This window comes from Podarcis melisellensis (assembly GCF_964234715.1).
Source record: "Podarcis melisellensis genome assembly, chromosome: 7".
NCBI classification, from domain to species: domain Eukaryota; kingdom Metazoa; phylum Chordata; class Lepidosauria; order Squamata; family Lacertidae; genus Podarcis; species Podarcis melisellensis.
Genome location: NC_138539.1, coordinates 34,397,868 through 34,418,831, shown reverse-complemented (window position 1 = coordinate 34,418,831; position 20,964 = coordinate 34,397,868). Strand labels below are relative to the sequence as shown.

General features: G+C 41.5%; 1 protein-coding gene across 4 annotated transcripts in view; it reads left to right on the top strand.

Annotated features, from left to right (window-relative positions):
* The window catches only part of TRIM55 (tripartite motif containing 55), a 38,571-nt gene that overhangs the window by 7,972 nt on the left and 9,635 nt on the right, over positions 1-20,964 (top strand). Inside the window, exons 5-11 of one of the 4 annotated variants that reach the window (XM_081919297.1) lie at positions 7,366-7,599; positions 8,990-9,012; positions 9,129-9,253; positions 10,757-10,977; positions 12,747-13,034; positions 16,952-17,042; positions 18,677-18,757. In XM_081919297.1, coding sequence (XP_081775423.1) covers positions 7,366-7,599; positions 8,990-9,012; positions 9,129-9,253; positions 10,757-10,977; positions 12,747-13,034; positions 16,952-17,042; positions 18,677-18,717 — 1,023 coding nt within the window. In that variant the 3' untranslated portion in view covers positions 18,718-18,757. The remainder of the gene's footprint in view (positions 1-7,365; positions 7,600-8,989; positions 9,013-9,128; positions 9,254-10,756; positions 10,978-12,746; positions 13,035-16,951; positions 17,043-18,676; positions 18,758-20,964) is intronic. The other 3 variants (XM_081919299.1, XM_081919298.1, XM_081919300.1) reach the window with 3 other exon arrangements.

Genomic DNA, 20,964 nt, shown 5'->3' with positions numbered 1-20,964 from the left:
TATGTTTAGTAAACAAACCCCGATGACTCAAGCAAGTGCACTGGGCCACACCCACTGTGAAGGGAATGAATAGTGCAGTCACCAGCTAATGCACTGAAAGTTTCAATCCACTCACTTATTAAATTTCTAGCCCACAGTAAGGTTGCAGGGCAGGTTGCAACAATTTAAAATTCAAGTTTAAAACAAATGGTTGGCACCTGTCTGTCTCAAGAGACAATAGAATGTGCCTCTGGGGATGAAGTCAAACCATTGCGTTAGCAGCACTGAAGAGACCTCCCTGGGGCGCAAGTCTGAGCAGTGTGTATGGAGGTCCTGGGCTGCCCAGGCGACAAGACCCACCTCCCTCAGCTTCGTTGACGTGGTGCAAAGGAAAGCAGAGCAATATATTTGGCACCAGCTTGGCTGCAGGAATTGCTGGTGTCATCAGACTGTCTTAGGGACTCCATTCCAGATTTGTGTAGGGTTTACTCCTTGGTCTTTTCTTTACCCAAACAGATCCCGCAAGGCAGTGGAGGTTTAGGTTCAGGGTTTTCCTTCTCCTAGATGGGCTGCATTCCCAGGTTGATGGGACCCACCTGCCCCTCAGTTCCCTCTACAGCATGTGCAGAAACCACCTTCATAACTGTTGGACCCACTATGGGTCTTGTCTAGTCAATCCATTGGAGCCTGTCCTCACATGGAAGTCCCTAATTCACCAAGGGTTTGAGACCCACTGGCTACCCTCATCTGGTTTAGCCAGCCAGCTGAGGCCATTTCCCATGCTGTAGCCATTGTTGCTTGTGGACAGCTTTTAGGAGCCACACGTAAGAGCTAAGTTCAGGGTGGGGACCAAAGGTGGACAAGCTACCCAGAATAAACATGACGTGTCCACCACCAAAGTTACTACCCCTTCCCTAACACCCCATGCGCCCCTTCAAGCAAATTACAGCCACAGAAATAGGGTGGGTCATGGGAATATACATTTCAGATGTGAAAGGCCAGGGTAAAGAGCCAATTCATAGTAACTGATAGCTTTCTACAAGTAAAAAAGTTAAAGGGTCAGCTCCCCCTGTCAAGAGTTGACATCCACTGGGAGAGAATGTGTTGACCGGGTAGGAAAGACTTACATCACCATTCTCACCCATGTGGTAACAATAGAAGTAGTTTTCACGCAAAGGCCTACCTAGCCCTTATGGTGGATGAGGTGAGCAACAGCAACCTTGCACTCAGTCCCAGGGGTTTGGAGCCACCAACTGTATTTCCTACAATGCTGCTAATGTAGTGTCCGCCTGGGACATTGTGAGAAATTATAAGGGTGGCCCCAATGAGGGCTGACTCCAGGTTTGAAGGAGCAATAATCAACGCCCTCAAGGCTAGCCTAATGTATTTTGTCACTTGAGGCAAAACAGAAAATGGGGCTCCCTGCCGCCACCTAAGGTGACCAGAGGCAGCTGAGGGAAGCCCTGGCACATGGAAGGTGACAGAGGAGAAGAAAGGAGGCGACAGAGGAGCAAGTGGCAGCAGCAACGGCCCCATTCTTCCCAGGGCCAGGCAGTGGCTACAGGTGAGAAGTGCAGGAGGAGGTGAGTGGCACACTCCTCGGGGGCCTGGTTCTGCCACCCACCCAGCTGTCCCCTGCCTGCCACCTGAGGAGACTGTGTCGTTGAGGGCAGACAGGCCTCAGTTCACTAGTGGGTTTGTCAGGGGTGCTAAGGCTGCAGAGGTTTACTAGAGATGGCTGAGTGCTTGCTAAAAATAAACTAACAGGTAAACAAAAGCAAATTCTCAAGTCCAATTTCCAATTTGAAATTGGACGACATAATGAAAACGTGTGTATGCTTTCCCATTGCAGAATGAAGCCTTTCTCAAAGGGTTACTTTCCTGCTGTTGCCAGACCTACATGACCTTGGTTAATGACCTGCCGCTTGCCGCCATTTTACTTCAGGATCCTTAACTCCCATGAGGGTCAATTAGAGAGTGTCAGTGCATAATTGGAACACCACGTGGTTCGCTGACTCTGCATACTTATTCCGGATAGGTCAGAAAGGGCATCTGAAACCTGCCACTCCTCTCATGACATTTTTCAGACACAAGAAGAGGCATTTCTCTTTCAAGATACAATCTTAAGATCAAATGTAGGCCCTCCCCTCCCCATTTTCTTCCCCACCCAGTAAAGAAATGGTACAGGCTGCAGTCTCCAGCAGGAGATTGGAAAGAGGGAGGGTGCTTTTTAACTTCTTTTTTCTCCTTTGGCATCCCACCTCTAAATCAGCTATCCTCCAAATGATTATTGTCTTATGTGAGCAAAGCACCAAAAGTTACCGTACTTGGGGGACAAATTTGTAGGGAGAAGATTGGGGAGAAGACTGAAGTTGCTCCTTTCCCTGCCCCCATCAGTCCATCATGTGTCATATAAACCTCAGAAAGCAATGCTGACCATGTTCAAGACCAGAGCTTTCCAAACTGTGTGTTGTGACACGTTAGTGTGTCGGCTGCAGTGTACAGGTGTGTCGTGCAATATGTGTCTGTATCTCTTATAAGGGGTTATTTGAACTCCAGTTTGCTAGCAAAACTGAATTACTGGGTCAAAAAATGATGCATGTCTAAAAATTGTGTCACCAACATGAAAATTTTGGAAAGCTCTGTTATAGACCATGATACTTCTGCCTGTGAAAGTAGGCTGGACCGGCAAGTCCTGCTATCTTTAGCTATAAGGAGTTGACTTGTGACAAGTATAGAAAGCTAAAGATAGCAGGAATGCAAGGAATGGATACTGATAGTTAAGAGTGTGAAGCATGTAGACCAGGGATGGGGAACCATAGCCCAGGTGTGAAAAGTGCCTCCCAGGGCTATTATCTGGTCTTCAGGACCTTCTGCAGGCCATGCCCCCTCTGGAGACCCCTCCATGCCATCCTCAAGTGCCTTTGCCTGACAGGAATGTGTTTTTGAATTGTCATAATGCCTCTTGCTTGCCTGGAGGGAGAGAAGTGTGTGTGTGTAGAAACCTCTGCTTTTCCATGTAGCCTACTATATAAAGCTAAGATTCACAGTTGTTACTTGTTACCCATTTGTCTTGCCTCTGGCCCCACCATCAGCTGGTGCCCATTGGGGCTGGTGGGGTGGAAGGCAGGGAGCCAAAGCCAATAACAAGTAGAGCCAACTAATTTTGTCCCCATACTTCTCCCTGCTGAGGGACAAAAGTGAAACTAGAGTAGAAGAAGCTGACAATCAAGAGCCATTCTCCTCACACAGACTGTGTATTGTCTATACTAGGGTGTGTGTGTGTGGGTGTGTGTGGTGTGTGGGTGTGTGGGTGTGTGGGTGTAGGATTGCATTTTCTCATGGACAACCCCAGTGGAGGTTGGCTAATTAGGGCCTATGGGGCACTGCCCCACCAGTCTGCCCTCAGCTTGCCTCCATGTATGCTCACAAGATCATCATCATTTTCATTCATTTATTTTTCTGCCATTTGTTATGTTCCCAGAATGGCTCACAACAAATCAAATGAATAAATATAATTTCTTTAAAAATGTTCCTGGATGTGCCTCTGGGAAAGTGCACAGACAGGGACTGAAGGCAACCAACCTCTTGTATTGTTGTACCCAGCACCTGAAATTCAGAAAGATTCTTCCTTTGAGCATAGTATTTCTGTATATCTAATATGATTAAATAAAACCACAGGAGAAATGGGCAGGAGAAACTGCAGCTGTCTCAGGGAAGTGAAAGATAGAGAACAGTTCTCTGGGTTGTAGCCCAGCAACTCTTTCCACAGGAAGCATTAGACAGGAGTAGTAGGACTTATGCCACAAATAATGCTGTGAATTTGTCTTGAAACCACAAACGCCTTTCATGAAGTTCTTGCAAAATATTTGCATCATTAATGTTAACAAACCGACAAATAAAAACACATGATGGGCAACTGGAGTTTGCAGAGAAACCCATCTTAGACTGAGGTCCAAACTAGGTGTGATGCAGAACATCTCAGAACATAATCTGCTTCATTAAAAAAAATGAAGGCCGCATGAGGCCTGAATGGGATCAGGACCATAGCATTGAGAGAGGAGGTCAATCCTTTCCTCCCATACTCTCTTTCCTTTAAAATTCCCTCCCAAAGCTGCCATCTGTCCCTCAATTGGAAACGTATGATTATACTAAAGAAAATCTGATGATCTCCATATACAGTGGACACTCGGGTTGCGAACGTGATCTGTGCGGGATGTACGTTCGCAACCCACAGCTGCGCATCTGCGCAGGTGTGGGTTGCAATTTAGCACTTCTGCGCATGCGCCACCGCCGAAACCCGGAAGTAACTCGTTCCGGTACTTCCGGGTTTTGGCGGTCCGTAACCCGAAAAAGCAACCAGAAGCGCCTGTAATCCGAGGTATGACTGTAGTGTTCAGGAGGACTCATCTTATTCTGCATTCCTCCTGAAAGCTATCCCGTCCCTACCATCTAGGACAGGAAAGGCAGAGGCACATGATACAGGAGTGGAGGAACAATCCAATTCAGTTCACATTTAAAGGTGAACCTCCCTGTTTTGTACTTTCCAAAACAAGAAGCAAGTCCACACACAGCCATCCTTCAAAATTTGCATTTCTCTGAATTTTGCAGTGCACTCATCAAGCCAAGTCGTGTATACACTAATGCATATACTAGTGGAAAGTGTGCACATAAATGCATACACTACTGAAAATAACACAGAGAATGCATTATATCACGGGAAATTGCTTGCAGAAATGGATCTCTCTCTCTATGCTATATTTGCGCCAGTTTGTCATTGCAGTGTTATCATTTGCTGATTTCCAAGATTCTAAAGGCAGGAATGGGGGAGGAGGGGGGAGGAGGATAGGCAGGAAGGATAATAAATTAGTTGGCTAGTTGGGGAATTTAAGGGAAGGCCTTGGTTGGCAAAACAAGGGTTGTTATCTGTGCGACAGTTTTAGTTCTCTGATGATTGAGGGGGTGGGGATAAAGTACCGGTAAGAATTGGAGAAGGGGTTGGTGGACTTGGGTGGGGTTAAGGTGGCATGTGGAGGAATGAGGGAAATAGGTAAGTGTGTGAAACAGTTTTAGAGTTCTGGTGACAGGTGAATAAAGTTGGAGAGGAGGAGTAATTGGGGAAGAGACAGATGGAAGTGGATGGGGTGAATTGGGACATTTGCTATAATGCCTTTCCCATTAATCAAAACGACATACAAAAATGTGCTTCTTCAGAGCAATTCGCACTGAAATGTTCATGAATTTTCATGAGGATTAGTTTAATTTAAATTCGTAAAGTGCTCCGGAAATGTGGAGAACTGAATTTAAGCATGGAAAATGAGAAACTGAGATGACCAACACTGACAGATTTGTCCATCCTTAACACAATATGAAACTGAATACTAGATGTCTCCCCAAGTTTCTTCCACCTGTTTCTTTGGGGAATTTTAATAAGGAAAGGAAAGTCAGAGGAAGGGAAGGGTTAAGCCTCCCTGCACTGTGGTCCTCAACCAATTTTAGAATGCTCTGCAGTACCTCGGGTTACAAACACTTCGGGTTACAAACACTTCGGGTTACAGACTCCGCTAACCCGGAAGTAGTACCTCAGGTTAAGAACTTTGCTTCAGGATGAGAACGGAAATCATGCCGCGGAGGTGCCGCAGCAGCGGGAGGCCCCATTAGCTAAAGTGGTACCTCAGGTTAAGATTAAGTTCATAACCAGAGGTACCACTGTATTACTATTTCTTTTATGCAGGAGATCTTGATCGCATTATCTTCCACGTCACATCTAGCTCTGCCCTCACTATGTCTTGTCAAAAGAACCCCAATCTCTCACGCATATACACCAAAAGACGAAATGATTGAACCTCCATCACCAAGTGAAAGGTTGTAAATAAAAAATACACAGGGCAATAATGTTTAAATTCAAGATACTGTGGCTCTAATTAGCAGGAAAATCCATTGTAGTTCTTTATGTAACCAAAGCAAAGGAGAAGAAATAATATACCAAAGGTGGTTCAAAGTCTTTAAAAACCCCGAGCCAAGGAAGGAAGGAAAGAAAGAAAAATATAAGCAGTTAAGTTAAAACTTTGTTGTCAGGAAGGCTTTGCACTGCAAGGATGAAATTGGTTGCTATCAGGGATTTGCAGACTGAAACAAGCCTTTCAAGTAAGTTAACTGTAGAAATTAGAATCACACCAAAGCAGAGGCTCCTTAACACTGAAGTTTTAGCAAACTTAAACAAAAACCAAGACCTCAAAGGTTTATAGAGAATGATACATTTAAGAAACAGAAGCAATCTCCAAGACCAATGCTGTATCTTTCCAGCAATGACTCACTCACATGCAATGCTCTCTTTTTTCAGCTACTTTCCAAACTGGAGAGATTGCGATACTCGTACAGCCTTTCACCTTCATAATGTTTATGAAGGCTTTGCATCCATAAATAATAATAAAATAAGCTGTTAAGAGGTTTTCTACGAGGAGTTATTCCATAACCCAATGGTTCTTCCTCATTTCACATCATCTCCCTCTCTGATGGGCATCAGTTTGACCTTGAAATTTGTCAAGCTAAGAAAATCGCCTAGAGCTAAGAGACACAAACACTCACCTTCCTGTTCTGGTTTAAAATGTGGATTCCAATACATTGCACAGCTGGAATCAAATGATTTAAGCAACCTGGAAATGGGGTTCCTGATTCTTTATTACAATAAAATCTTTTCTGACCTCTGCTTAAATTAGTTCACTGAAAGCTTTGAATAAGGCTAGGATTCTAAAATAGAATGTCTGATTATTTACTTTTTGTTTCGAATGCAAAGGCAGATCCTGCTGAGCTATATTTAGCTTTTGTAATCTGCCCAAAGTTTTTGAGTATTCAAGTTATGTTAAGGAAAAACATGTTTCAGACTATTTTAAATAATTTTGATGTGTTTGAGAGTAATAATGTGTATAAAAGTCTACCTACTGGGAGAAAATACTTTAAAAGCTGATAAGTTTCATATTTTTAGAATGTGGTACATAATTATGTAGAATCTTTTTATTTCCTAGTCTTGTCTTTTAAAAATATTTGCCATATTCAACATAATCTGCATAGTTTTGATGTATTTTTCAAGACATTTAGGATTAGTGCACATTATGAAGAAATTCCATGCCTCCCTCATTATTTTGGAATACTAAAAACTAGAGATTCTCTCTTCAGTTGTCTAATGTGGTACATTTTTGTTCAGACAGATTTCATTCAAAGAATCAGAGAAGCCCCTTGGCCCTTAATAGCCATTGTTCAGGATTATTTATTTTCACAAAAATACTTTGTTCAGAAATATTTATTTGATAAAGCGATTTCCAGAATAGTAATGCAATAAAATGCAGGTGACATAACACTTTTTAACGTGAAGCCAATTATTCACAGGATTGCTGCAAAAGGCAGAAGGAGCAACTATGTGAAAAATTTGATTATTTGTACTCAATACTGGAAGAAAGAAAAAGTGAGATGACACAAATAATCACAAGGAGCCAAGAAGAGAAATTGGAACATGTCCGGTCTCTGATAAAAAAGTATGCCGACCATTTGGAGACAGTGTCAAAACTAGTGGAATCAGGCATCCAGTTTATGGAAGAGCCAGAAATGGCCGTTTTCTTACAGGTATGGAGCTTCGAAAAAACCGGGAGGATGTAGGGTCTTGCTAACCTTTCCTGTGTTGTTATTTGTGCAATTCTAGTGACTGTTCATACACATAGGGCCCTCATCTTACCATTGACACGAAACAGTTGTTTTAGTATCTCTGGCACACAATGCATGCAGGAAAACAAGCTATTATGAAATGTAACGTAAGGCAGGGTATAGGGAATAATCTTGATAAAGTCTCCAGAAAGCAGCAACATGTTTTGGGCACTGTGACATCACAGTGAGTCTATGTAATTTGCACCTTTAAAAATATTTTGATAGTCCCACATATTATTAATGGAAGTTCTGGCCTAAAGCACAGGGTGAGGTCCAATGGACACTCCCCCCTTTATTTTTAAAGAGAAAAATCACGGCTCCTACATCAGAAGATAATAATGACTGCCTTATTTCAGAAGATGACAGCTCTGCAAAGAGATGCAAGTACACTGTTTCATATGTTTGCTGTTTTGAGCTGGGAACTTCCACCTACACTATTCTATTCATAGATCTCATAGATGAAGTCAAGGCTGGGTTAACCGTTATGTTAAGTTCCGCTTAAAGCTCAGAGCCCCGGGTAAATTGAGTCAGTTTATGTGGTATAATTATCTTGGAGTTTCCCAGTGTGAAAAGTGTACCTGTCCTGTTCCTTTATAATATCCCCCTTATCAGCTTATAACTGATGATTATCTCACTCATTACTTGACAGTGAAGCAGTGGCAATATTCACAGCTGCAGGGAAATTGAGAACATTAGTAGTCTGCTGCTGCTTAGCCTGAGGAACAGAATGACGATGCTTTCTGTATTGAGGAAAATGTTCAGTATGGCATGTAGCAGACAGATACAGCAACCCATTGCCTCCATGTGTCTGCCTGTGTAAGTGCATGCATAGATATCTGCCTGTGCACAAGTAGTTGTAAAGATGTACCTTATGGGTCAAAACATGGGGGTGGAAAACTCATCTTTTGTCAAGGCCCATGTGAAATTCCTAATCATGGTGAAAAGTCCGACTCCTGCATTTGTTAAGCATACATTCTAGAACTCCCTATAAAAATGAACTTGTAATGTGTATGGTGCAACTCTGTTGCTCTTTGGTGGTCATGTTGAAGATGGGAGGGGGTGGTTTAGTGGCAGCTTTTAAAAGATTTAGCGAATTTAGTGCATGGCAGTTTTAAGCTATTGATCCTCACTGTTTGTTTCCTATGAAATTCAGATTGCATTTCAAATTGCTTTATTTTTCCTTGTTATATTCGCCTTGAGGCCGTTTTGGCCTAAGGCAATTAATAAATAAAGATATAATAATAAATGTATCTTAAAGTAAGAAAAATTTAAGAAGTAACTCATTCCATTGGTTTTATCTTGTTTTTCACAGAATGCCAAAGCATTGCTACAAAAGTAAGTTCTTCCCTTTTGAACAAATCTGTGTATTTTTCACAAATATCACAAGACACCAATTTTAAAAATGTTCGTTTGCAATCTCTAATGCAAATGACACAATATTTCTGTTTTAGAATTACTGAAGCTTCTAGAGCATTTCAGATGGAAAAAATAGAGAATGGCTATGAAATTATGAGCCAATTCACGGTCAATCTCAACAGAGAAGAAAAGATAATAAGAGAAATTGACTTTTACAGAGGTATGTGCTTTCTTTTCTTTGAACCCATTTGCTTTGTTTTTAACCATGAAGGTGCACAATTTTTGTGAGGACATCCTGTCAGGAATATGGCAGTGAGGCCTGTTTGACATTTCACAAATGTAACAAGGCCGTTTTCCATGCCTCATAATCAAAAGTAAACTCTCATGGAGACTAACACAGCATACTGAAAATATAATTTTTCTTTAATAGAATCTGGGGCTTTGGTCCTTCGTGATGTACATAACCATTTATTTATTTATTTATTTTGAGAGTCAAACATCCTCTCTGCCACTAATGTTATTAACCTCTGTCTGGCCTGTTTATATGACTAGGCAGAACCACAGCTTAGCAAATAGTGATGCACAGGAGAACATTTCCTTGAATACCAGTGCTCATATAACGTGACAAGAGAATGGGGGCTTACTGGTATGTACGTTCACATGCCAGAAGGACTTAATTGTCCACAGTGTTATTCTGCCAGTAATAGTAACTCACCAAGGTAATTGTGTAAATGCAAGAAAAATTAATGTGTGTTTCCATGACTGTTGCCAAGGAAATATACCAGTACTTATGGTATGCGTTTGTATACCGAAGGCTGGAAGATCCTATTATACACCTCTTGTCACTTCAATCAATATTTGCTGTTGTTGTTGCTTTCAGTCTGCCAATGATACATAATTGATTATGTCCTGTCCCCCTCCCCATTTGTATTGTGTTTCCTTTGCATCAAAATGAATGGGGTGGAATAATAGAATGTTGAAGCAATTTATGCTATTAATTACATATATTGTTATGTAACTTTGCCAAGGTGGACATTGAGATGCATAATGTAGTTTTTGGTGCAGCAGAATGGAAGCGGCCTTGCATGCGACAAATGCCAAGATGGTAAAACGCCAAGATGGTTAACACTGCCTTCTTACATCCCTGGAATCCATAGCTTCGTTGTTCTCATCTTAAAATGTTTCTAGCATCATACATTTCCTTAGGTAGTTCTTCATAAACTGTGATCTTGAAATAAACATTCAGCACCTTTTGTGCTTTTACTGGGATGATTACCAGAAATATGAAGTTGAATGCTATGTCTGTGTTTGGATGACGAGCTAAGCCAGAAAATATACAATGAATGAGCAATGTGATAGTACAACACAGCTCTGACTGCACTCCTCCCCTACTGCAACCAACAGACTGGGAACCTTGGTTTACTGTGGGGGCCAAACCATTGTTCATGGATTGTTTTTCTCCAAACAAACCACAATTTGGAATCAAGCTTTCAACCAGGCTTCATAATTATAGTTTGCTTGAGAGCTGCTGCTGTTAGAATGTTAGCTGTTCTTCCCAGGTCTTGTATCAAACAGGAGTTGTACCAACGTCACAGATAGTTCATGAAGGGTATCTTTTATATCAGACCTTATGCCATTTGCACTGATGCCATGATACAGAAAATAAATCATGTAAAAATCCCAGACTACCACCCACCGTTACATCCCCTTTGTGTTACATTAGAGGAGGAGGAGGACAATGAGGAGGAAGATGTGGCTGAAGCGGAAGAATTGGATGAAGTCCAAACAGAATCCTCTGGTGAGGAAGAAGCATCTGAGCAGGTATCTCAGCAACCTCAGCAGGCCACTGAGATGCCAAAGGATACACTCGCTGTCTCTCAGACTAATGCAGCACCATCATTACCACCTCCACCATCAGTTACTGCTGCCCCTTCTGTTAATCAGGTAACTATTTGTCCTATCTACTGTGCGTTATTGTCCTATCTACTGTGTGTTAGATGTGTTCTCCCTATTCTAGTCCCATCCCAAGAAGTCGTTGGGATGTTTCCAATGGTGGCTTTGTGGTTTTCACTAGTAAAAAGAACTTCCTCTAGCACTCAATTTTTGCCAATCTGCCCCATTCATTGCAGCCTCCCGTGCCCCATGAAAATCTGTTCCTGAGTCCCGAGGGATGCCAGGAACAGAATGTGATATGGCACAGAGGTGTGCAGTAGGTTGTGGGGAGGGAATCAGCAAAGATTGGATGCTTCACCTTGTGTAAGTAGAAATGCTTTCTCCTAGCACAGAGCTGCCATTGAGTGCAATCTGTAGTTTCTTAGTTGCAGACTGAATGTCAATTGTCATAAATAAATGAAAAGCAATAGTAAAGTCAATAATAATAATAATAATAATAATAATAATAATAATATGGCCCACTTTCCCCCTGCCAGTTCTGATACTGAAAGCAAGCATAGATAGAAGGAGGAACTGTTGGGGGCGGGGATGTGGCCGGTGGGAAAGGGTTCTGACCCCCTCCCCATGTGCCCCTACAAATAAGCAAATGCAATTTAGTCAGATTTAGAAGCAATGGAGATTAGTGCTCTTTAAACTATATGTGTAGCACTTCCTTCCCCAACATGGTACCCTCCAAATGTTCATGCAGATGTTCTGTTTTACAATTTCCATCAGCCCCAGCCTGCATGGCCGATGGTCAAGGATGCTGGGATTTGTAGTCCAAAATATTTGAAGGGCACCAGGTTGGAGAAGGCTGGTGCAGCAGAACAAACTCTTGAAACTAGTATTGGCAGCAAATATGCAATTTAAATGAATGAAAATTGCACCTATCTGAATATCTGAATATGTTTTGCAATACGCATTAATGTCTTCTTATGAGAATATAGCAATCCTAACACAAATCTAATGTATAGCTATGGAACCGTAAGATTGCAAGTCACGGAAAGACATCCCCAGATATCCCACATACATACCTATATGATCTGCTTCTTCTGCGCATTCCACATAGTTATTTCTGCACAGAAATGGTTCTGCGGTTTTCAGTTTTATAAAGCTATCAGTACAAATCAAGACGATTGTTGGCATACTCCTGACAGTGTGATGTAGGTGCGATTAGCTAAGTGCTCAAATTACAGAGGGCTAAAAGAGTCAGGCCCCATTACCTTTGCTGACAGCTCCTGTATTTAGAAAACTATGGGGGCATGATTTCACTATAGTTGGGAGAAGTCAGGGAGAGGGGGGTTGTGGGTTTCATTAAGAGTCCTGCCCCAAGCTTTCCCTCCACAACTCAAGTATTGAATGAATGCAACCACTTAATCAGGTCATCGGAAGTATGTTCAAATATAGTTACATATGGAAAGGAATGGCATCACTTGTTGCTCACGTTACCACTTTTTATGGGGATGAAATTAGAAAGGGTTGTTTGACTGCAACTGGCAAGCCTAAAATTTAATCACAAATGCAACAAATCAAAAGACTTTAATGCTATTCCGAGGAAAGCTTGATTAGGCAAACAGCACCTATTTCTGAAGAAGTGTGCATGCACACGAAAGCTCATACCAAGAACTGACTTAGTTGGTCTTTAAGGTGCTACTGGAAGGATTTTTTTTTATTTCTGAGTGAGTGAGTGAGTGAGTGAGTGAGTGAGTGAGTGAAAGAGAGATTATGTAAAGTTCCATTCTTTATTTTAACTTTATTTTCTTTAAATCTGCCTTGCTAAGGGTGGCGTTGTGCTGACAACTACCCAACAGTCCGGAGGACTAATAGAAGCTGAACCACAATCAAGTGGAGAGCCAACTGATCCCTTGTTTTATCCTAGCTGGTATAAAACTCAGCCACGGCAAACAACCAATTCAAATGCAGTCCCAGTGACTGAAATTAGGCAGGTAGGGCCTTCAGTTCCTGCAGAGGTGAATGTGAAGAAGGCAGAAGCTCCAGAACTAGCTATGGCAAATGGAAGTTCTGCTGCAAGTAGTAAGGAAGCTAACACACCCACTGATACTTCACAGGTTAGTATATAGTCTCAGAAAATGTTGCGTTAGGATTTTACATGCAACATAATATGCAGGAGATGGGGAAATTCGTAGGAAAGTGGATTTCTCAATAAATCACTTTGCTAAATGAAACCCACTGTTAGGCACAAAGTAGTATTGTAAATTAGTGCATCCTATATTTGGTAGGGGGAGAGCGGAAATGACACAGAATGCAATGTTTATTTTGTGCACTGTGTACTGGCTTTGAGACCTGGTTTAGTGGTAGCCAACACGGTGCCCTTCCGATATTGTTGGACAACTCCCAATGCTGGATGGAGCTGATGAGAGTTGGAGCCCAATGATGTCTGGAAGACACCTGGTTGCCTGCCCCTGACCTAATCAGTCACTATGGAATGGTTTGATGCATGTTAGTTTCCTCCCCCAAGATACACCTTCAGCAGACAAGTTGTAATTTTCTTCTGAATTTTGCTCTCACAAGGTGATTCACATCACAGAAACATAAATATAAACACCCACCAAACACCTGTCTAACAATCTGCTCCAGATTTTGGGAGGCTCTTGGCAGTATCTATCCTGTGTTTGCCTTCTTGCTGCTATCATGACCGCCCATGTGTGTGCCATCCCTATGGACCTAAGCTGCCCAGAGGTTAAGAGCAAACCCAACGGAGGCTGCTACTCTCAGTTCTTGTCACTGCTTGCATACTTGTAGAGGACATGTGAGCAAGCAGCAGCAAGAAGAAGGAGCAAGGCCAAAGGCCTTTGGCTCAGCAATGGGCCTCCTGCTAGGTTGTTGGCCTTGGCAGATACCCGATGGTGCTGCACCCTGAAACTGGCCCTGCTAGTTGCAGCCAACTTGAAACAGGTGTGCATATAATTACTCGAAAGTGACCTTGGAAGAGATGTTAGCACGTGGATATTAAGATACATGACTGCAATCCAAAGAATGTGCAAGTAGTTCTATGTGCTCAACAGGGCTCTGGACTTGGATTTCTTTAACATCAACATCTCAGCCAGCCCTCTCCCTGTAAAAGGGGGGGGGGGGAAATGCTGCACAGAAAATAAGTTTGAAAATGCAGAAGAGTTTCAAAAGCAATTTGGGATAAGACATGGGGTGCACTGCACACAAGCTCTCGAACAAAGTAATGCTTTGGATCCTGCCTCATGTCAACAAAAACTAGTTTTGGAAACAGTTCTTAGTTGGTCATGTACAAGGTCAATTAAGAACTGAAAGCATTTAATTGACCAGAATTTCATGCATGCAAATTCCAAAATAGCAACAGACAACTCTGTTGGTCTTTGTCCCTCTGTGTACACATCAGGCTGATAATGTAATTTTGCAGCTGCTGAATATACAGCATTTGCTTCTAATTACAACCACATCAATCACACATCTGGAATATATTGTCATAGCTTAACCTCTTCTGTATGTACACTGTTTGATCTGCAACCACATCAGGTATCTTTTTTATCACTGTCATGAAAAGCATGGCGTGTTTAAAATTAATTTTGCATCGTCAATAACTTCTCCCATGTATTTTTCCTATTGTGTCTGTGCTATGGTCAGAACACAGTGCAGTGCAATACAATAAAGTTACTTCCATAGAAGCTGCAATCCTATATACATGCCTACCTAGGAGTAAGTCACATTGAACTCAGCATGGCTTGCACCTGATAGACTTTAATAGGATTGCCCTGTAAATCACCACTGTTGCAATTTCAGTAAAATTGCAGGGTTGATGTCTGATATCTTTTACACTTATGATATATTGAAATCCTTGTATATTAAAATAATTGGAATTTATGCTACAAAATCAAGATTTCATCCATTGTTGTGTTAAGATCTCCCCTACCCCCTCAAATTTGCTTGTGAAAATCTATCATGTTCTTCAATGAAAGGCTCAAGAAAATGGTATGAATGCAATACACACAAACAGTATGCCTAATGTATATGCACTCAACCTTGCATGTGTGAATGTCTTGAAACCTACAGTTTTAAAATATCCACTAACTTTTAACATAAGCATTTCAGAATACCTTTTGTCATTTTATCCATTATAAACACATTACAGAAAAGTACATAATATTCCTTTCTCTGAATCCCATGCATTTGTGTGTTGTGGATTGTGTTATGACTGAGCTGTGTAAGCAGCTGTCAGAGGTGAGCCAGGAGCTGAGAACCAGGAGTTGAGTCAGGTGTTTAGAGCTGAGGATCTCCCAAAAACATGGCAGAGCCAGCCCAAACAGGAAGGTTTTTATTCTCCTTCCTGTCCAGTATGACCAATGACCAACTTGAATGGGTGGGTTCAGCGCAGAGCCTAAAAACGTGCCTATGCAGTGGGTATATTCTGGGGAATAGTCACACTTTAACTCATCTTTTGCAGGATATTGTCCTGTGGTCATGAAATAAACAATTTCTCCCCCACCCCCTTTTCTCAGAAAATTCTGCTGTTTTTAATTCAATGTCATACTTGCACAATCTCCCCTATCCCTCTGCTATTCTGGCTGGTCATGGGCTGTATACATATTTTCTAGACTCCTCTACTCATTGCATTCTCTATAGTTAGACTTCTCTAGGAATTGGTAACATTTTAAAGTTTTATCTTTATGGCCTTTTATCTTCTTCTCCTGCCGCTCCAAACTGGCAAGGCGTTCATGAAGTAAATCGGGAGAGAGTATTTAACCCACTTAGCTACAGGGTGTTAGAAACAGGATTGCTATTTCACTTCCCACTTAAAGCAGAGCAGCAATGATTGGTTGCTGCTAAATTGTCCATACTTTGAGGCACTGCCAGAATGATGCTCCAAGCTGCAGCTCTGATAGAACATCGTATGGGATGGACATACCAGAACTGAAGGCTCCTGGTTCTAGCCATGGCAGCTCCTGACAGATGGATGCCTTTAAACAACTGTTTTTTAAAGAGCAATAACAATAGGAATGTGTAAAGGAATAGGGGAAGGAATAAGAACAGGCAGTCAGGAGCAACAGCACTGCTCAGCTTTAACACTAAACGAAAGAAAAACATACCTAAAGAGAATATGGGAAAAGACCTGGCATGACCATAGGGCTGGTTGGGAGAAAGAATACAAGGTGGGGCCAGGAAATGATAGAAGGGAAGTGTCACAGCAGTAACAGAAGACACAGCTATGCCACAGGTATAAACTGATTTGATTGCTATTCCTTCTCTTCAAGCAATCATGAGATAGGCTTGGTTCCAAAGTTCGGTGAGTCCTCTGCTGGGCTCACTCCTGTGGATACAGTGACTGCCAGGCAGCTGTGTCTGAGCTACCAATTTAATTTCTCAAAATGCCTAGATACAGTGTCAGTAATGGTAGTTCAGTTGTGTATGGAGCCCAATATTAGCCTCAGCGCAATAGTGGGTCTGCCAGGGCTCCAGGGGCCCCTGCAGCAGCTGTCCAAAGCTGATGCTGGACCTGTCTTGAGATCTGTAGTTCAAAGGAGCAGGGAATTCTCTCAACCTTCACCAGACTGTAATTCCCAGGATGCTTTGGGGGAAGCCATGATGATTAAGCTGGTGTAGAATAATACATGTTTATGATGCCCTGTATTATTTTGTTTAATTGTTAATTAAACAAACTCTCCCAGCTTTCCTCTCAAAGGGGTAGTTCAGGCACCATAGGAGGAAAGTTTCTAGCAAGTGCATTAGTTGTGAATTATGCCTGCCTCATATTTTACTGGTGCATGTGCTTCTTATGAGGACCAATCTAGCACAAAGTTGAGTTTATGCGAACTTTGAACCTACCCTGGGTGTTCTTGTCATAACCACCCTTTTTAAAAAAAAAGAAAAAAGAAACACACAGAGACAACTGGGGGCGGGGGACAGAAAATGGAATGTCTTCTTCTTCACCAAACTTCACCAAATGAGCAATTTTCTCTGATGACGTTAGTGAAGTATTCTTCTTATTTCCTCACAGGGATTAGCATTCTGCCTCTCAGTTTTGGCTTTTCTTATCTTACTGCACCATCTCTGGAGTCAGATTCAGTACATGCTTTTTACTTTGAGGGGTAGGAACTGTTTTGTTTTATCCTTAACTAACAGCACAAGTCATTTCTGTAGTCATGCCTGCAGGTGGTTAGAACCAACCGTCCCATTCTTTTTCATCCTAAAAGGACCATGCTGTCATGCCATACATGCTGCCTAAAGCTTTTCCTCTTTATCTCCCCTCCCTCTGAAATGTTACCCTGGAGTGTCATCCTGCATGGTGAAATATGAGACCTTTTTAGAAGAAGAGATAGATAGGAAATCCCCAATTAATCACGTGAATGGTGTATTTCAGATATTAGGCATTCCTGACATCGTTGAAAACTGTAGATGTAATAAGCCGTGGTTTCTTTTGCTGTACACATAAGTAGCCTTGAGGGTTCATCCCCAAGATGTGTATGTGTATAACCTTGAGGGAAAGGCTGTGAGGGAGGAATGCTGTTTGTGCTTCTGTATAGTGCTGTGCTAAAAGATTCTTCTGTGGGTGTGTTTTTTAGAAAACCATTGTCAAGTAAATAGAAAAGAAATTACATTAAAAAATAATCCAAGGGGAGAGAAAATTTCAGTGAAATTGTCAGGGGTGGGCTGCAGGGCTTTTGATCTGCTTACTTTCAAGGTAGCTGAAAGGTTTTGTGAATGCCCTTCCTATCATTCTGCAAGTCTATTCTCTAGTGGTCTGCACTCTGCAACCCTCCCAAGAGCCCATGCTTCCTGAAAACCCCATTACATCCTTGGCTGTAAGTACAAAAAAAAATGGAGATTACCTACTGGGCACCTGGCAGCTGGGTGTACAAAAAAAAGTTGCTCCTTTTTTTAACCTGAAGGTTGTGGCCTTTTGCATTTAAAGAAATCAGTACAGATAGGTTTCTTTTTTTAAAGGTAAAAGGAAGCAGTTCCCTTAAAAACAAACTCAATGATTGTACTGCCGCAAGCACTTGGTATCCAGCTATCTCAACTTCTCATGCTTCAATTAAAGCCCAGGGAAGATGTTAGGAAGTAACCTCCTTTGTGGGCTTTTCAGATCAAGAAGTGCAGACAACTGGAGAAACTCTAGAGTGCTACACAGATATTTAATGGGACACACACACACAGAGTAAGTTCAGCCAAACACACACCACCTTTCTGAAGCCTGAAAAAGCAAAGCCCCTTTTCCAGAGAAAGACTCTTGAGAAATTAGAGAACAGATTTTGGCACAGCGTAAAGCATGCGGGACAACTCCCATGGAATAGTGCCATTTCAGAATGCAAATCAGGGATTGCATGATTGAATCTCTGCTATGTCAAAAATTATTTACTTACAAGTTTTAGCCTACTCTGTCCTTAGCTATTAATTTACTCTGTGCAGGATGTTTTATATTAGGTGGGGAATATTCAGACTTGTAATCCCCTGCCTACATTCTGCAATTCCATATGTTTACCATCAGCTTTTTCCATCAGCTTATGCTATGGTAAGCATGAAACAAAGATTACATTCGTTATATTTCTTGGTCCTTCGTTAAAAATCTCAGAGCAGCTTACATAGGGTTTCCAAATATCCTCCCATTTAAATACTAACCATGCTGTGTCTTGTTTAGCTGTATAAATTGACCAGCATGTGGCCTCTGGCTGAACAATTAATGTGAGGAATTATTTTTATTTTTTATTGAATTTATATACAGTACCATCCTATACTCGGAGATCCTATGTACAAGAAATATAAGGTGCATAACTGATAGACATTTGGTACAGGTGTCCAGAAGGTAACATTACCATGTGCAATCACTGAGATGCTTGTGTATTTATTAAGTTTTTATCCCATCTTTCATCCCAAAGGATGTTTGTGAGGCTCCTGCCTTGTCAGATGTTGTCACAGATCAAATTAGTGTGTAAGATATTTTGGAGACACTCACTGTAGAGATCTCTACAACTGAATTCTAATCCATCATTTGAAACTGGAAGGTAGATGAATTTGCCTAAACTACTGGTGAATGAAATGATAGTCATGAAAAAAGTAATGTTATTGCAGCTGCCACCCCCACCCCCAGTATCTGGCTGTAATTTCATGGGATTTCTAGAGTCAGTCACATACCATAATAGAATGTATCTGCCACAATGCCCAAAGTATTTGGAATTAACATTTAAAAATACGTGTCTAAGAGATGGCATGCAGACTTCAAGGAAGTCTGTATTTTGCTAAAATCTCAGACAATTGCTAGTTATGCAAATGTACTTAAAGCACACAGTAGCTAATAAGATCATTAAAGAGATGGGACTGAAAGATCAGACTGTGAATTAATGTCATGCCTCATTTGAGTCTCAAGTGATAAACTATGATTATATTTAAGTTGCTGTTTAAAGTGCAGTATTTCACTTTTGGAATGATCTAGAGTAATTTCAGCACTTTAAAGGAAAATTTCAGGATTCAGTTTTGGAAAATAGCTTTTAAGATGTTAACCTTTCCAAACTCAGTCCACCAAAAAAACAAGAATGTTAATCATGTGCTGTGCTTAATATTTTTTTAACGCATGAATATCAGTGAGTCAGATGGGATTACTCATATACTTAGCATTAGAAATTTACTGAAGTCAAGGCTAGATTTTAATATCATAGAGGCCTTAATATTGAATCATATCCCAGGGATGAATATGTTCCTGATCAGTAGATTATGGTTTGTCCTTTACCAGCATTCACACATAGACATACATTCTTGTTCCCCCGAGCCAGTACTGCTCTTGAAATCTTCTGCATCACTAGCAAAATTCTGCAGTTGATGCTGGCTTGGCCAGTAGGATACTGCTACTATTCTAACCTGCTGATTGCCAGATACACTGATCTTCAGTATTATGATAAGAGTTTCTAGTTTTATGATATGCTTTGAATGCTTGCTTATTCAACAATTTCCAAAGTGTTTTACCTACAGTGGTCAGGGAGAAAAATAAAACATTTTTTTTCTGTTCAACTTAGAACCCTTGTTTTTCAAGCCTTACTCCTTTTAAGAGTTGGATAAATTGGGGCTACTATCTAATAAATCACATAGGGAAGTCTTTCAATAGAAACAGTAACATTAATTCCATGTTGCATCATTTTCAGACTAAGCTATAGGTTTTATAGAATCTTGAGCATAACAACTCTGAGTGTCCTGTTCTATTGCCAGATTTGGGGGGGGGGGGTCCCACATTAAATATTCTCTCTTTCAGGACCATCATGGCTCCAGGTCTCAAATGGCCAACACACCTAAACTTCCCTGGAGATTCCCCAGTCTAGCACATAAGCATGAGAAGACTAGGGATGTAAGAAACAGGGCCGTGCAACTGCTCTACCCAGATCCCAAACCAAATTGGGCCAATTTGGGTCTACTCAGGATTTGGCTGGAGTAGGTTGAGGCAGACCTGGGTAGATCAGGTCCACCCAGAGCAATCTAGGGCTGTCCAAAGGGGTTTGGTCAGGCAGTGAGGAGAGTTGAGGAGTTGGGGTTCTCCCCTCCTCCAATGACCATATGTTTAAGCAAGTTTTAAATCCTTAATTAAACACTATGCAACAACCCTGATTTGGTTTGGGGTCTGGATCCTGGTCAGGTTGGGGTCATTATGAATCACCAGATAGTGCCCTGAATTGGATCTATGGGGCCCTCTTACACAGCCTTAGTAAGAAGGCCTCCATTTCCATTCCACCCCATATTTGTCACGTGTAGTGCTGTTTCCATTCTGCTGCAGTTCAACTTCCAGCGAAAGCTATGCCATTTGCCTTGTTGCCCACTCTGGTGAAAAGTTATGCAATTAATTACTTTACATCAACATTATGTTATTCCATGACATTCATTTCAATGCAAAGGAAACACAATGCAAATTGGGGGAAAGAACATCAGCAATTACATGCTGGGTAGGGAAGAGGGAAAGGATAATAGAAAAAGGATTCACCAACACATCCTTCCTTCTTCTTCAGTTCTGGTTGCCCCTCCAAACATGGC